This window comes from Tenrec ecaudatus, chromosome 1 (assembly GCF_050624435.1).
Source record: "Tenrec ecaudatus isolate mTenEca1 chromosome 1, mTenEca1.hap1, whole genome shotgun sequence".
NCBI classification, from domain to species: Eukaryota; Metazoa; Chordata; class Mammalia; order Afrosoricida; family Tenrecidae; genus Tenrec; species Tenrec ecaudatus.
The window spans coordinates 186670077-186688408 of NC_134530.1; the positions used below are offsets into that span (position 1 = coordinate 186670077).

At 37.2% G+C, this 18332-nt stretch overlaps 1 protein-coding gene across 1 annotated transcript in view; it reads right to left on the minus strand.

Moving 5' to 3' along the window:
- Positions 1 to 18332, minus strand: part of RC3H1 (ring finger and CCCH-type domains 1) — an 87205-nt gene that overhangs the window by 45569 nt on the left and 23304 nt on the right. The window contains exons 2-3 of the mRNA XM_075527681.1: positions 9973 to 10382; positions 1542 to 1662 (exon numbers count right to left, since the gene is read on the minus strand). Coding sequence (XP_075383796.1) covers positions 1542 to 1662; positions 9973 to 10203 — 352 coding nt within the window. The 5' untranslated portion in view covers positions 10204 to 10382. The remainder of the gene's footprint in view (positions 1 to 1541; positions 1663 to 9972; positions 10383 to 18332) is intronic.

An 18332-nucleotide genomic window follows, 5' to 3' on the forward strand; every position in this document is an offset into this window, starting at 1 on the left:
GGCTTGACCAGAGGATGTACACTGGTACCGATAGGAACTGGAAACACGGAGAATCCAGGACGGATGATCCCTTCAGGACCAGTGGTGTGAGTGCCGATACTGGGAGGGTAGAAGGAGGGTGGGTTGGAAAGGGTGAACTAATTACAAGGATCTACATGTGACCTCCCTGGGGGACGGACAACAGAAAAGTGGGTGAAGGGAGACGTCAGGGAAAGACATGACAAAATAATTTATTAATTATCAAGAGATCATGAGGGAGGGGGGAGCGGAGAGGAAGGGGAAAAAATGAGGAGCTGATGCCAGGGGCTTAGGTGGAGAGCAAGTGTTTTGAGAATGATGAGGGCAACAAATGTACAAATGTGCTTTACACAATTGATGTATGTGTGGATTGTGATAAGAGTTGTATGAGCCCCTAATAAAACAATAAAAAAATTTAAAAATAAAAAGGTTATGTCTAGGTGCTATGAGTAAAAGTATACTTTGCCTCAAAACATGTGTTTTAAATCTTAACCCGATATGCCTATCTATAGTCATTATCCCATTGGGGATTGGGGCGTCCTTGTTAGGTAATGAAGCAATAATAGTGTAGCATGTTATATTGAATCAATTCTTTTGAGATATATAAAGAAAAATCACAAGACCTAGGAAAGGAAATGGGAGAATTTTGATGCCAACCCAAATGCATATTTCCAAAGTACCATGAAACAAGATGAAGAGATCTTCCCTCAGAACTTAAATAAAGTAATCTCCTAAAGTCAGCATCCTGAATTCATTCTTCTAGCATAGGTGACTATGAATTGGAATCAACTCAATGGTAGTGAGTTTGCAATGTTTGAGTCTGAGCATCTGGGTGTGTAACCAATTATGGGTTCTACTAGAATATACAATAAGTAAAAGTATACCAGTGAGGTGAGGCCTAGCTAGCATTTAAGGAGGACACATTGGTTTAAATAAAAGTTTACTATTCATTATAATAGGAAGTATACTATTATTGATTTTAACAGAAAAATATCGAACATGATTAGTTTAAGACCTGAATCTTGAGGTGATAATGACTCTCATTTATTATCTCATTATAGTTGGTCTTACCTTCCTAATGAAATAACAAGCCCCGTTAGGGAAGCAGTAGCAATTCCCAGAGCATACGATATAAAACTGGATAGAAAGCAAACAATTCAAAGTTGTCAAGTGAAGAACTATTCTGTAACATTTCCAATATTCCATAAAGTCTAAATACATATCTTTATGTGCTCTGGTTTACACTAAATTTTAATACTGCAGACTTTATAGTAATAAAAACTGTTTTCTTTAGTTTTTTTCTTCTTAAATCATTTTATCGGGGGCTTGTACAAATCTTATCACAATCCATACATACATCCGTTGTATCAAGCCTATTTGTACATTTATTACCCTCATCATTCTCAAAACATCTGCTTTCTACTTGAGCACTTAGCATCAGCTCATTTTCCCCTCCTTCCTCAGCCCCTAAAAACAACTTTGACAGATGTTAATTTACCATGCATGTGTAACTGCAGACTTACCCCGTGCACTGCTGAGTGGTTTCAGGTACAATGCTAATTCTTCTACACATTTCTTTGCTTCTTCGTAATGCTTTGTGTCTTCAACCCCACTACACAAAGTAATGGGCTGTTGCTCAGGGACCTGGAGGCCAAGTGAACAAGTTATTTTAGAATATTCATTAATTTAACAAATTATGTTCTTCAATCTACTTCGTGTACTAACAAAATCATGGAATTCTTTCCAAAGACTTTCTCTATGCAAACACAAAAATTTATTCCACTTTTCTTTTTTTGGGGGTGGGGGGCTAATAGCATTAAAAAATTGAAAGTGTAAAATGTATAACCATCACTGCAATCAATTTTGGCATGCTCTCATGACCCCAAAAGGCAGGTCTGTAGTACTCAAACTCCCCCTTTCCCACTCTATTTTCTCCCCAATGCCCTCAGCTCTAGGCAAGCACTAATCTCCTTCTCTCGTGAGATTTGCCTAATCTGGATACTTCATATGAACAGAATCAGACAATATGTAATCTTTTCTGATTTGATTATTCACTTAGCCCAAGATCCATCTATTACATATAGCATTATCAATGTTTCATTTATTTTTATCCCATTCCATTATAGGTCCCCGGGTGGCACAATCAGGTTTGTTTTCAACTACTAAACTAAAGGCTGGCAGTTCAAACACGCCTAGCAGCACCAGAGAACCAACCTAGACATCTGCTTCTCTAAGTTTATAATTAAGAAAACCCTATGGAGTTTATATGGGTTCACTGCAAGTTATATCTGACTTGAAAGCAACCAGTTTGGTGTGGTAAAGGAATTTACGAGGGGGTACTCCACCAAGTCGGAATTTTTTCCAAAGCTATATATTAAAATTTTTTACAAAACTTTATCACCTTCAACATATTCTTCCCATTACCATTAATACATTTGTCAACTCTGCGATTCCACTCTTGGAAACATTTTTCAAGCTCATCTGTTTGAATGGTTGACAGTACCTCCCTCATTTTTTTCTTCACTTTTTCTACATAGTCAAATCATTGTTTTTCTTGTCACTCTTCATTCACGGAAACAAAAAGAAGTCACATGGAGTAAGGTCAGGTGAGTAAGGTACGTGGGTCAGGAAAGGCATGCTGTTTTTGCCAAAAACGGGGGCAGAGATGGCTGTGTGGGCAGGTGCACTGTCATGGTGGCAAAACCAATTCCCATCTGCCACAAATCAGGCTTTTTTTGGTCACACACTGTTACACAATCTTCCCAGAACCTTTAAATATAGCAAGCTTGATTAACAGTCTGAACTGGTGGAACAAGCTCCAAATGCACTATCCCCCAACACATCAAGAAAAACAAATGAGTATTGTCTTGATTTCACTTGATGAGCTTTTGGGGGGAGAGGTTACTATGGTGATGGTGTCTTCTACTGGCTTGATTGATCTTTGCTTTCAGGGTCTTAAGAATAGCACCATGTCTTGTCATCAATAATGACCTTAGGAAAAAGTCTGGGTGGCTTCAGAGCTGTTCTTTCAAAGCATGGCACATTTCTACTCAATGCTCCTTTTCCTGGTCAGTCAGAGCCCAAGGTACAAATTTCGCAGTAACCCTTCTCATTTCCAAATCTTCTGTCAAAATTCACTGAACCAAGCTCCAAGATAGTCCGGGTAAGTTCCCTACCTCTTCAGTGGTTCACTGTCAGTCTGTGAGCACATGTGCATAAATTTTGACATTTTCTGTCATTTGGGAAATTAATAAATGTAAGATTTGTCATCAATGGACATTTCACCTTTTTTTGGAAATGAGAAAACACTCGCACACTTGAGTTTCCCATAGCACTCTCCTTATAAGTTGTGTCCAACATCACAACCGTTTCCATGGCATTTTTCCCGAGCAGGAAACAATATTTCACAGCTGCACACTGTTCTCTTAAACTGGCCATCACAAAATGAGGTCCGAGCAAAAGTTCTTTTTCTAAAAATTTCACTGTGACCAGAGAGGACCTTTCCAGGTGACAGCACTGGGTAAAGCCGGCAGAGCTAGTTTCCAGTTTTGGGGAGGTGCCCCCTCGAACTACATTTTATTTACCCACTCATTAGCTAATGGCACAGTTGGGCTGTTTGTATATTTTAATTAGTATGAACAATGCAACTATGAATATCTGTGACCATTTTTATGTTGACATATTTTAAAATATTTTATTAGCATGTACTTTATACATCAAACAATTTAATCATTCAACCATATTGAGATTTGTGCAATCATCACCACTACAATCAATTTCAGAACATTTAGTTCCCATAGTCATTGTTGTTAGCCAGACAAATGTTTTTGTTTCTCTTGGGCGTATTTGTAGGAATAGAATTGCTGGTTATATAGTGTGACTCTATGTTTAACTTTTTGAAGAACAGCCAAGCTATTTTATAAAGTATGTATATAATTATACACAGCCATGAACAGTTTATAGGACTTCTAATCTCTCTACATCTTTGGTTAGTCTTTTAAATTTTGACATTCTAGTGGGTGCAAAATAGTTTACTGTAATCCTCTAATTCTCTGACGACCAGTGATGTTAAAGCTTTCTTTCTATGTGTTAATTGGCTATTTGTGTATCCTTTTCTTGAGAAATGCCTACTCAGATTCTTTGGTATTTTTTAAAAGAAGTTTTATTTACAGTACAGTAAATTCCTTCTGATTGTTCACATCTTCTATTAGTATAGTAATTTGCTATAATTTTAAAATTTTTATCATTTAATATGTTAGTTCTATTTGTTTTTTAAATTGTTTTATTGGGGATCATACAACTCTTATGACAAAATATATACACATCAATTGTATAAAGCACATTTGTATTTTTGTTACCCTCAACATTCTCAAAACATTTGCTCTCCACTTAAGCCCCTGGAATCAGCTCCTCATTTTCCCCCGTTCCTCCCCCTCATGAACCCTTGATAATTTATAAATTATTATTTTGCCAATTCTTACACTATCCGACATCTCCCTTCACCCACTTTTCTGTTGTCTGTCCCCCAGAGTGGAGGTTCTATGCATATCCCTGTAATCGGTTCTCCCTCTCCACCCCACTCTCCCTCCACCCTCCCGGAATAGCCACTCTCACCACTGGTCCTGAAGGGATCGTCTGTCCTGGATTCCCTGTGTTTCCAGTTCTTATCTGTACCAGTGTACATCCTCTGGTCTAGCCAGATTTGTAAAGTAGATTTGGAATGATTGATAGTGGGGGGAGGAAGCAATTAAGAACTAGAGGAAAGTTGTATTCATTGTTGCCACACTGTACCCTGACTGACTCGTCTCCTCCCTGAGACTCTTCTGTAAGGGGATGTCCAGTGGGCTACAGATGGGTGTTGGGTCTCCAATCTGCACTCCCCCTCATTCACAATATGTTTTTTTGTTCTTTGATGCCTGATCCCTTCAACATCTTGTGATCACACAGGCTGTTGTGCTTCTTCTATGTGTGCTTTGTTGCTTCTGAGCTAGATGGCTGCTTGCTACATTCGAGCCATTAAGACCCCAGATGCTATATCTTTTGATAGATGGGCACTATCAGCTTTCTTCACACGTGCTGATGCATCCATTTGTTTTCAGTGATTGTATTGGGAGGTGAGCACACAGTATGATTTTTTTTGTTCTTTGATGCCTGATAACTGATCCCTTCAGCACTTCGAGACCCACTAAAATTTTCTAAAGGTGAACTGAAGAAAAAAATAAAAGCCTCAAGTTGCAACATTGAAGAATATCATGGGCAAGATAATGAGCAACACAGGAAGCACATGGTTATCTTTATTCCTATTGAGTTACCTCACTGCTCTCTTATCGTATGGAAGGGTGACCTATAAATATTTCAGACTATGTTCAAATTTAAGTAGACATAACTTTTTTATTTTAAAGTTAGTTATGTTAAAATAATTTAGAAATGCCTACTACAAACTATGCAAACACACAGTAAGTTTTCCATTAAAAAAGATTTTAACTTCACAAAGTTACCTCATATAGCTGAATTTAAAAATTTTAAATATAACTAAAGCACATTTTAAAACTAATATTTTATCTTGACATAACTAAATTTGCTATGACTACCCACCCATCTATCTTGCAGAAAGATTACTACAACAAATTCCATGAAGTACATGCAAACACCTTAAGGATTAGAACATTAAGTGACAAAGAAGAACTTTCTTTGAACACATTATAGACATGTTTAATCAGAAGTGAAAGGGAAAGGCAGGGATTTCAGCAGGAACAAAATCATTACATTTCAACTAATCTTGGCTAGCTAGAGTGTAACAACATTTAATCTTGCCTAGCTAGAGTGTAACAACATGGTAAAAAGCATTATTATACCACAGAGCTTCCACCACAACACTCCCTATTCATGTGCATTCAATGTCAACCTCTAATGCTTCCAACTCAACTGTTTCTCAGTCTGTTGGGCCTGCCAATAAATGAGCATGTAAGCCTTCATTGTAAGGTTAGGATGTCTGCTATCAGTATCAGCTTGATAAGCAAGATAACTGAGGTCTACAAGATCATTAATAAAATCAAACAGCCAATTAATACCACTTGTGGCAGAGGGACTACTGGGATTCATTTTTTTCAGATACTAATATCCTCCATACATTCATTTGCAGATTCATTGTATAAATTCTGCCTTCTAACCTCTTGGTATGCTATACCAATAATATTGTGAGTCATAGTGCCAAACTCTCTAGTTGGTGGTTTTTCAGTTGAAAATAGTTTCAATTTAATTCATTTTATAACTATGAGAAGAAAAATATTTAATCACATCATTAAAATAAAAAGTAATAATACTTTATTAACTTTTAACACTGGTAACAAGTATTACTCTAGTTTGATAAACAAGTGTCCCTGCTCTCAGGAAAATTATATTTTATAGTAAAAGACTGTAGCTAACACTGTCTTTTATGAACAAATGAAAATCCTAACTAGGGAGTTACATGCAATAAAAGGATAAAAACAGTTAGCAAGCGTAATGTGGTACATTTTAGAAATGAAAGAAAGAACATTGAGAAACAGAATGGCAAGAGCCTAAAATGTTGTGAGAGGGGTACCAGGAAAGGGAGAGTGACCAGAGACTTCCCAATCCAAAAAGATTGGCAAGTCTTGATGAATTTTCTGACTTATCCTCTGGACTCTATCGCAATATGAAGCCACTAAATACTTTTAATAAGGAACTCAATCTATCTGTATGTCTTAAATATATTTTCATTTTTTATGAAGAATGCAGACATTTGTAAGATTGCAATAGTAGAAACCATCTGGGAAACGAAAATAGCTTTTAGTAAAAAGGGAGAAATGGAAGTGTGGATTGGTAAGGTACAGTAACTATGGAGAAAACAGCAGATTTGAGAAGTATTTGGGAGAAAGAATACTTAGGATTTGGTGACTGATTCCACATGGGACTTTAGAGGAAAGTGTTAAAGCACGCTCTTAATCTGGGCAGTGCTTTCTCTTTCCACTCCACCCGATGAATCAAGAAAGTTACTTTTCATCTCCATAAATCTGCTTATTTTGACATTTTATATAAATGTAATAAAACATAAATCGCGTCTTTAAAAAATTATACATACTTCATGTTCATTTATAGTTCACTCATTTAGAACACCAACCAATTATTGCTATCAACCAAAGTGAGGCACTATGAACTAAGTAAAAGTCAAGGTATGTCTATTTAAGGTAAATCTGTTTTCTGAAGAGTCAAGTGCACATTCTAAATACTATAATCAAAAGTTCATCCAAGGTACCTACATTTATATTGAAACAGATTTTATATAAAGAGAATTCAATTCTATTAAAACATGACTTCTGAGGTAATTTAAAGAAAAAATGCTCTCCTCTTACAGGAAATTTGCTTCTAATTTAATCTATAGCAACTTCCCCCACCTAAGGTCACTATGTGAAATAATCCCTTTATATGGTCATGCCTATTCTGTTTGTTTTTCTTCCCAGTAACCATTCAGTGCCTACATAACTATTGCCAAATAATTCAGTAAGTAAGCATTTCTAGTTCTATAATTAGAATTAAGTCCCTCTCCTTACATTTTATAAAAATTATAGCATTGAATTACATTTATAATTTAAAAACAAATGAGTGAGTTGGAGCAGAACTAGATATGAGGGGTTTATTTCCTCCTGGCCCTCTAAAACAGAATAGTCTCTATACTTTGTAAGTTTTCCCAGTGGTTATTTGTTTCCAAACCTTAAAGATAAAATTCAGAAGTCTACTTATTAAAATGGATGAACACAGAGAAAATCTGAGGCATTTAGAGACGCAGATATATGTCAAGGAAGAGAAAAACTTTAGATGCCAACAAAATAGTAATCCCAAGTAGTTAGGAATACAACAAAGGTTAGGCAGAAAATGGACCCAAACTACGTAGAACTAAATATTCAAGAAAAGAGTTAGTTCAAAGGACGAAAGGGCCACAAGAACCACAGCCTCGTTTTCCTGAGCTTGAGGAACTAGATGATGCCAGGCTATCAATATTGATTGCACTGAACAGGATCACAATAGAATGTCCTAGACGGTGAGAAAAAAAAATGCTTAGGAAAATTCAAACTGATAAAAATTAAAAAGATCAGACTTAGTGATAGAGACCGGTGGAACACCCAAGACTATGGCCTTTAGATACCCTTGAATCTTAGAATTGGACCTATTGCCAGAGACTACCTCACAGCCAAACAATAAGCAGGCCTGTAAAACAAGCAATCAAACCCATGAAGAACATACTCCTCAGGATATTTAACTAGAGAAAACCAAAGGGCAGCATTTGTCTAAAAGTAAAACCCAAAAGGCATAAAAGAACAGGAAAAACTGGCTAAATGGGGTGAATAAGTATGGGAAGAGATTGATTATGGTGATGCCTACACAAACCTTCGTAACAGGACTGAAGATTACCGTATATACTTGGGGATTTCAGCACATTTTAAATGCAGTTTTCTTCCTCGTTGCAAATTGGAACATTTATGTGAAAATTATATTGATTAAATAAATATTAAAACTACATGTACTATTTAACGATAACAATTATGATGTTCATTCTTTTCCTACTAGCTCTAGAGAAAATGTTCACTCCTTGCTTTGTGGAATATTGGAGATTTAGACTGACCAAACAAAAACAAACTGCCAGAGTTGATGAAGACTCATAGCAACCCAATAGGACAGGAAAGAACTGTCCCTGTGGGTTCTGAGACTGTACCTCTATTAAGTTAAAGGGAAATGATTTCTCGGGTAATATTTTTCTCATTGCAAATAAAATCTTATTATATTTCTCTCATGATGTTAATAACTAGGATCTTACCATTGGATTAAATGGATGTTACCAAACTCTAACTGAAAAACACTGGCCTACCATTAATAGTCTCCCAAATTAATGAAAAGATGTGCACAGTATCTAACAGAATTGTACCAACATAATGAAATGTCTTGTGGAAGTTACTTAAATCATTGCTCAACAAGTTGATAATGCTACTTTAAATGTGGACTACACACATACACACACGGATTTTGAACTTGGGAGTTAGTTGTACGCCTTAATCTAAGAACAATTATGTCGTTCTTATGAAGTGCCTCTGCCCAGTACTTACTTTCATGAAGAGATCACTGAAGATATGGATGCTACAGGAAAGTGTGGTAAATAATCAGGTGGTGCCTGATATCATACTACATGGGGTCTTTAAGGTTTGTCTTAAAACAAGCAGCCATTTAAGTAAGGTGTTAGCTAAGTCCACATGAATGGAGCACACCAGCTCCTATGATTCAAGACTATAAATAATAACCTCCAAGATCAGGGGGGAATTGTATCAGGGCTCTAATTCTAAGTACTCGGATTTGCAAAAGGCTAGGGTTGACAGTGAAAGCCCCAAATTCATTCCAACATCTCCAAGCAGATTAAGCCATCTAATGAATTCCCTCAGTCCACTGACTAAGGGATGTGACTAGTGCCAAGGGGTGTGACAGACAGAGTACACCAGAGATTGGATTATTGTAGTTGTAGTTAGGTTAAAATTTAACATCATCTGTTTTCCCTTTTGAGCCATTTTTAGTTTGTTCTAGTTTCTATTATTTTCTGTTTTCTTTTGGATTGAGGTTTTTCTGTTTCACTTTGTTGAAATTGTTTTTTTTTTTCATGATTTTTAAAAAATGAAATCAAGGATAAGTAGATCTGTAGCAACAGTAACTAGATTAACAGTTCCATAGGGTTATGACAAGGAAGGTTGGGGTGGGGGTGGGTAATGGGTACAAGAATGAAGAAATACTCTAAAAAAGTGATTCTGGTGATCATTACACAACACTTTCAAAAAATTTTAAACCATTGAATTGTAGGTTAATAAAATTGTGTTTTTTTTAATGTCTCAACAGGCTTTTCTCAGGAGGAACTCACACAGAGAAATTAAAAAGTACAATGTAAATTCATCTTACCTGAGCACCTACTAGTTGCAGCAATGCTGAGTTCACAGGAAGGAGCTCAATGTCTGTATTGATAGTGGTCTGGTCAAATGGACAAGCCTTGCGGTGGAGTTTGTTCAGGCACATCTTGCAGACAGTATGGCCACAGCCCAAACTGATGGGCTTTCGAATAGTTTCGTCGAAAGTCTGAGTGCAAATTGGGCAGGAGAGGAAATCCGTCCATTGTGGAGCTTGTACAGGCATTGCTTCTGGAGTTACAATTTACTAACACACACACACACACACACACACACACACACACACACACACACGAAAAAAAACTAAAGCAAAGATTCCACTGGAATCAAAAATCTCTGAAAAAAGTTTGTCTTTTTTTTTAATATCTTCTGTAGATACAGTCAGCACATAGTGTGAAAAATAACCTGGAAAATAAAAAAAGAGAAAAAATTGAAATATATTCCTTTTAGATCAGGTTAGATCCCACAGTCTTTTATTCCACATTTGAATTGATAAAGTATATGAAATTTTCTATAAATTAGCAAAAGATTATATTAATGGATATAAAAATATGACCTTGTGTTAAATCTATGTAATATAGGGTAAATGAATCTACAAGTATAGCCTTGTATAAAATATAAATTTTGGTAATGAATAATAATGTAAATATAAATACAACATTTTATTCCCTCAAGTACTAAAAACTATACAAATAGAAAGGAACACATGTAAAACAAAAATTTTGTAATTTTGTCTATTTACAGAGCTATTTTTCAGATATGGTTCTGAATGTTTACAAAGAGCAAACCTATTAAAGGTATGGCCCTGGTAGCTTGATTGGTTAAGCATTGGGCTGCTAACCTCAAGGCCTACAGTTCAAAGTCACAGGTGCTCGATGATGAGGTCACGGGGGTAGACTGTCTGCTCCTACAAAAATTAAATTCTTAGAAAGTCTACAGAATAGTTCTGCCCTGTCCATGGGATGCTATGAGTCAGAATTACTGTTTTTTTTTTTACTGATTATACAATGGGCTTCTAAACAAAATCTCACTCAAAAGCACCAGTCACTCGGTAGGGAGAAAGATGAGGCTTTGTACTCTAGGTCAACAACTGCAGTCTCAGAAACTCAAAGTGGCAGAGCTCTATCCTGTCCAGTTCTATCCTGTCCTAAGGGTTCTTTTTTGAATTGGAAATCAACTCAGTAGCAGTGAGTTTGTTTTTATTTTTAAAAATCATTTTATTGAGGGCTCGTACAACTCTTATGACAATCCATTCATCCATCTATCCATCCATCCATCCATCATGTCAAGCATATTTGTTGCCATCATTCTCAAAACATTTGCTTTCTACTTGAGCCCTTGGTATCAACTCCTCATTTTTTCCTCTTCCTCCCCACACCCCGAAAGCTTGTGTTATTATTTTTTTTTAAAGAGTTCTGATAGCACAATGGTTAAGTGCTGCTAGCCTAAAGTTCAGTGGTTTGAAGTTTACCAGCCATTTCACAGGAGAAAAGACCTGGCAATCTGCGCTCATATTTACAACCTTAGAACCAAAAAGGGACATCTACTCTGTCCAGTAGGGTCACTGTAAGTCAGAATCAAATCTATGATGCAAACCACCATCAACAATTATCCTGTCCCTTGGGTGGTGCAAATGGATGGTAGTTTGGACCTACTTTAGATCTCAGGTGGGTGGGGGAGGAGAGTGTTGGAGCTTACATATTGATTAGTCTTTGTATAAATGCCGGTTAAAAAAAGGAAAGATACCCAATAAACTATAAACAGCAAGGTGGGTAATGTACTTGGGCAATTTATAAAATGTATATAATAATGAATTACCTATTAAGTGTAAATAAATTTGAATGAATGAAAAGCACTATAGTACTAAAAGAACAAAAAATTGAAATCCATACTCAATTTCTTCATAATACCTATTTCCAATGAACAAACCTTTTAAGTAACTAATTGCATGAATCTGATAAAAACAGGTCTCATCCCTGCCAATCCTATCGCTAGGGTCCACTGTAGGCATAGATGTCTCATATAATTGTATCAAAGTCAAACTACGTTAAAAACAACAACAGCCAATCGCTGGTTTCAGCATGCCTACCATTACTGAAAATATAAAATTCAAAGCAGAATTCAGCGTTGAAAGAGTTACAAAGTTAGCTTTTGCTTGGAGAATTTGACAATTAAGACTAGCATTAGATTAATTCAGAAATTACAAAATCAGAAAGCAAACATTTTAAAAGAAAATCTTAGTGTCATTTGCATATAGTTACGAGATATAAAACTAAACGTTTTCAATCTTTGGACACCCTTCTCCAAACATATCTTTCAGTGTTCACATCATCTTGCACCACAAAACACACAGTAACCAATCAAAACATGACTTAGTAATATAAAAAATTCTTTTCAATCAAGAGCAAACAAGAAAACTATATGAGATCAATACTCAGGTTCTTAAAAATTTCTCAGAGCAAGGTTTTGCCAGCAAATTAAACAACAGCACAAAACACAAACAATAAGTAATTCTATTTATTACGGATCACTTACGTGCTCAAGGCCTGTAGATAAACCACCCATGTGCTATTTGGTCAGTTCAAATCTCTATAGTAAATGACGAATCTTCTTTATTTCTAAAAAGATTCTGCTATACTTTGACCAAATCAAACTAAATCCACTGTCAATCCACTGAGTCAATTCTGACTCAGAGCAGTCTTATAGATAGTGTATCGCCTGTGTGTTTTCCAAGGCTAGAGAGAGAAATCTTTACAGAAGCAGGCAGCTTCACCTCTCTCCATCTGATTTTGAACTGATTTTGAGGGTTAGCAGCAGCCCAACACAGTATCCACTATGCCTCCAGGGTTCCTTTTCTAACAAGAGCAATGATTAACCTCCCTTAAGTTTAATTTAAATAAGGCCTACACCACCTTCGTGAATGGCAACATATAATGATCTTCATGTAGATAAATGTAAACAGTAAAAATATGCACATAATTAAACAGTAATAATTTAAACGTTCTGAAGAAAGCTCAAATTAAAAAATGTCACAATACCATATAATTTTCCCGATCATACACATTTAAAAATGTAAGTATGGGAAACAGGATTGGGAAGAGTGTACGCGGATGACTTCTTTATTCTCATATTTTAAGAAGCCTGGGAGGCCAGGAATCTGGGTGGTGGGAGGCCTTCACACTTGTGAGTCAGAGATGAGCTCCAATCACATTCGCATAATTAAGATTAATCCTCCCAATATAGTGCTACCTGAAAGTTACCTCTTGCAAGCACATGGCTGATTGTTGTCTAGATGATAGCTTCATCTATAGGAGCAGACATGTTGCTATTGCTCTCACTGATCAGGGGGCAGTCACTCTCCCTTTCCTGCCCCCAGCACTGATGATACCCCAGCCTCCAATGAACACAGAAGGGTACAGACTCCTTACTTTGTTCCTATGTGGTTACCTGGAGGCAATGGTTCTCAACTTTGCTAATGCCACAACCCTCATATTGTGGTGACCCCACCAGCCATAAAATTATTTTCATTGCTGCTTCATAACTGTAGTTTCAGGTGACCCCTGCAAAAGGGTGTTCCACCCCCCAAAGGGGTCGTGACCCACAAGTTGAGAACCACTGATATAAGGTGACGTGAGAATACAATCTCTCCTTAAGACACGGTTCCTGAAGTCACGGCAGAAGTAAGCACCCCCCCAATTTTTGTCTGTCTCTTAATTTCTTCCCTCTAATTACACATTGTCCCTTAAGACCCATCCGGATGCGAGGCTGGATCTCTCTCACAAGTGAGTGTCCACAAAAAACATTTTAAAAACTGCTGTTTTCTTTGATGACATGTCTTCTTCATGTCATGGATTGTAGCCACTACATACATTAAACATTTCACTAATTTAATCCAACTTTGGGCTAATGCCAAAAAAACCCCCAAACCCTATGATTTCCTTATACCTCTATACCTTATCATTCTGGTCATTTGACTTTTCTCAGGACTGCTTTTTAATACAGAAATAAAGATCTTATCAGTATAAGAAAATTATATTTCAATGAGTTGTTATAAAAACAAGGTTGCTGCCTTGTTCCTCCAGCTAATCTCACTAGGATGCAGGCACCAAACTGCTGAATCCAGAATTAAATAATCATTACATGTTGCGAATCTCAATGTTTAATTGTGACTAAAGCCACTGTTAAAGGTCTACTATAGGCAAAATTCAGACAAGATACATTTGTGTTTCTGTGATAATTATTCACATGTCGGATATTGTGCTAAATGTCTTTCCATGACTCTTTTATTTAAATGTTCACCATAAATCTAAGCTATATATAAATTACACTAATAATAAGCATTTGTTATATATATACTAACTAGGTACCAGACATTATACTTTAAATATTCTACATATAATAGGCTCCCAAACGGATTTGGCCTACCTTTCCCTTTTCGGGGGAAAAAAATAATTATTCAGGGCTCTGTTGACAATTAAAAACACTTGTACTATAGCCCACAGTCCAGGATAAAGTTATCTGTTTTTACAGCCCATGACGAATCCAGCACCCCCAGGAGGCAATACTGCCCAGTTTGGGAAACAGGGCTCTATATACACTATTAAATCCTCAGAGCAATCCAATAACATATCTATGATTCCCACTTTAGAGATAAGGAAAAGCAAATGCAAAGAGGTATCAAAAGTTACAAAGCTCTCAAGAGATAGAATCATGATTCAAACTCAGATAGTCTGCATTCCAAGCCAGTACTTTGAAACCCTGTTATTTACCGTATATACTCGTGTATAAGCCGAGTTTTTCAGCACCAAAAAAAAGTGCTGAAAAACTGGGGTTAGGCTTATACACAGGTCAGTGGTACCCCAGCGAGCTATAACATCTCGCAGCCCCTCCCCTCCTCCCCCAGTGTGGGTGATTGCCGGTTATCTGGTTATCTCGTGGGTGATGGCCGTTTCTCAGCTGTTCAAAGCCCTGCGGACACTGCAGGGCTTTGAATGTTTGTTTACTCACATCTAACCAATCAGACCCATCCTATGATCTGGACAGCTCCAACTCGCAGAAGCGCCTACAGTGATTCACTTACGTAAGCAGCTGAACTGGTAAGGATGTGTCTGGCTGCACTCTGTCTCTCCCCTCTGGTCTCTGTGTTAATTCACAGCATGCACAGACCCACCCCACCCCCCAACACTTTGTGTGGAAGGGGAGGCGAGGGGCATTACCACGAAAGTTCTTTTTCAAAGTCTTGTTTTTTGATCCTATTAGAAATGGATAATCTTGAACCAAAAAAAAACACCGGTTACATGAGGCTGGTTTCAAAATGAAGGTTGTGTCAAGAGCAGAAGAGAGCAATAACAGTATTACAAGTAGGGAATTCTGTGTTGACGAAAAGCAAGTGAGGGAGTGGCGGAAAGTGAAGGCTGACTTGGAACAGATTCCAAAAAGCTAAAAAAGCTCATAGTGGTTTAACATCTTTTTATGGGGCTCTAGAGAGTGAGTTGCATAAGTGGGTTATGGAGTGTCGTCAAAATGGTTACTGCATAACACACATGGGAATCCACATACATACTCTACAAATGGCTAAGGAAGACAAATATAAATCACCAGGCATTGAAAAATTTGCTGTGTCAGCAGGATGGTGTACCTGCTTCATTAATAGGTTTGGTCTACTATGTTTGAGACAAGAGAACAAAGATTTCCCAGAAATTGCCACAAGACCCTGAAGAAAAAATTATGTCATTCCAGTCATTTATTATAAAACAAAGAAGGATTTATAATTATGACCTGCCAGATATTGGGAATATGAATGAAACTGCCATGACTTTTGATCTTCCAAGCAACAGAACTGTGGCAAGGTTAGGAGAAAAAAAAAACATTTTTCTCAAAACAACAGGAAATGAAAAAAACAAAAACTTTACAGTTGTTCTATCATGTTTGGCTAATGGAACTAAGTTGTGTCCTGTCATTGTTTTTAAAAGACTGCCTAAAACGATAAATTTTCCACCAAGAATTACTGTGCATGCACATGTTAAAGCCTGGATGGATGAAGATGGAACAAAAAATGGCTGGAAGAAATTTGGAACCGACGACCAGGAGCAGCCTTAAAGAAAAAGCCATCATTACTTGTTTGGGATATGCTCAGAGCCCACCTATCGGATGACATAAAAAAAATTGGCAAAATCTAGTAAAGTTACTTTAGCCTGTTATTCCAGGTGGGCTTACATCTGTACTGCAGCCTCTGGATGTATCTTTGAATAAGCCCTTTAAAGACTGTATGCGAAGGATGTAGCATGAATGGAGGTCATCTGGTCAAGCCTGACTAACAAAAGGAGAAAATCTCATGAAGCCTGACATACAGTTAATAGCAAAGTGAGTTCGAGATGCATGGGAAGACATTCCAGAAGACATGGTGCAACATGCCTTCCAGAAATGTAGTATTAGTAATGCTAATGAGGATAGCGTCTATTATAACCTCACACCAGCTGAAGCTCTGCATTGGGATATGGATGATAAGGAGGAATCCAGTTTTAACTCTTTCCATTTTAGCTTGGTTGCTGATTGAGCTCAGGGATTAATACTCTTAAGGTATCATTGTTGATACCTTATTGTTTTTGTTGAACCTATTTTCCACTTACTGTGCTGGTTTACTAATGTTAAATGACTAGTAGTCCTTTCATTTATGTTTTTATTTAAAATAAATATTTATATTACCCCACTGATATCTCAATTTTTAGTCATTTTATTTTCATTTGTTTTGAGTATTGAAACTCACCAACTACATTTTCCACCCTAGGCTTATACTTGAGTCAATCAGTTTTTCTGGTTTCCCAGGTAATAATTAGGTACCTGGGCCTATACTCGGGTCAGCTTATATTCGAGTATAAACAATATGTTTCTTTACAAATGGAAAGGTCATAAATATTAAGATATTGTGGGGGGGGAAGGAAAAAAAGATAGTTTTGGGTGACAAAAGTTCTTAACTTGCTTGTGATATTGTAGAACAATGTAAATTCTCTTAAAATCATAGAAATATTCATGTAAAGTAAGTGAATTCTGGTGAATAAGCAAATGTGGTGAAGAAAGCTGATGGTGCCCGGCTATCAAAAAATATAGCGTTTGGGATCGTAAAAGCTTGAAGGTAAACAAGCAGCCATCTAGCTCAGAAGCAACAAAGCCCACGTGGAAAAAACACACCAGCCTGTGTGATCACGAGGTGGAGAAGCGATCAGTTATCAGGCATCAAAGAACAGAACATCATATCATTGTGTACTCCCCTCCCTGATACGAATGCTGAAGACAAATGGGTGCATAAGCAAATGTGGTGAAGAAAGCTGATGGTGCTCAGCTATAAAAAAATTTAGCATCTGGGGTCTTAAAGGCTTGAAGGTAAACTAGTGGCCATCTAGCTCACAAGTCCACATGGAAGAAGCACACCAGCCTGTGCGATCACAAGGTGTCAAAGGGATCAGGTATCAGACATCATCAGAACAAAAAATCATATTGTGAATGAGGAGAGGAGTGCAGAGTGGAGACCCAAAGCACATTTGTAGGCCACTGGATATCCCCTTACAGAAGGGCCTCCTGGAGACCAGCCAGTCAGGGTTTGACTAGCAACGAAACATACAGCTTTCCTCTAGGTCCTAAATGCTTCCTTCCACTCCACTATCATGATCCCAATTCTACCTTGCAAGTCTGGCCAGACCAGAGGATGTACACTGGTACAGATAGGAATTGGAAACACAGGGAATCCAGGACAGATGATCCCTTCAGGACCAGTGGTGTGAGTGGCGATACTAGGAGAGTAGAAGGAGGGTGGGTTGGAAAGGGGGAACTGATTTCAAGGATCTACATGTGACCTCCTCTCTGGGGGATGAACAACAGAAAAGTAGGTGAAGGGAGACGTCAGACAGAGCAAGATATGACAAAATAATAATTTATAAATTATCAACAGTTCATGAGAGAGGGGGGAGTAGGGAGGGAGGGGAAAAAATGAGGAGCTGATGCCAGGGGCTTAGGTGGAGAGCAAATGTTTTGAGAATAATGAAGGCAATGAATGCACAAATGTGCTTTACCCAACTGATGTATGTATGGATTGTGATAAGAGCTGTATGAGCCCCTAATAAAACTATTAAAAAATAATAAAATAAGTGAATTTTAACCACAAGTCTATCACCCTGTGATAATAATTGCTTTATAAAAATAATACCACCAGTGAGTAGTACACTCTTTAAAAAATTAATCTGGACATTTACTTAAAGTAAATTTCTAGAAAAGAATGAAGGCAACATATGTACAAATTCACCTGAAGCAAGCAATGTATGCATTATAACGAGTTCTAAGAGACCCCACCAAAATGGTCTT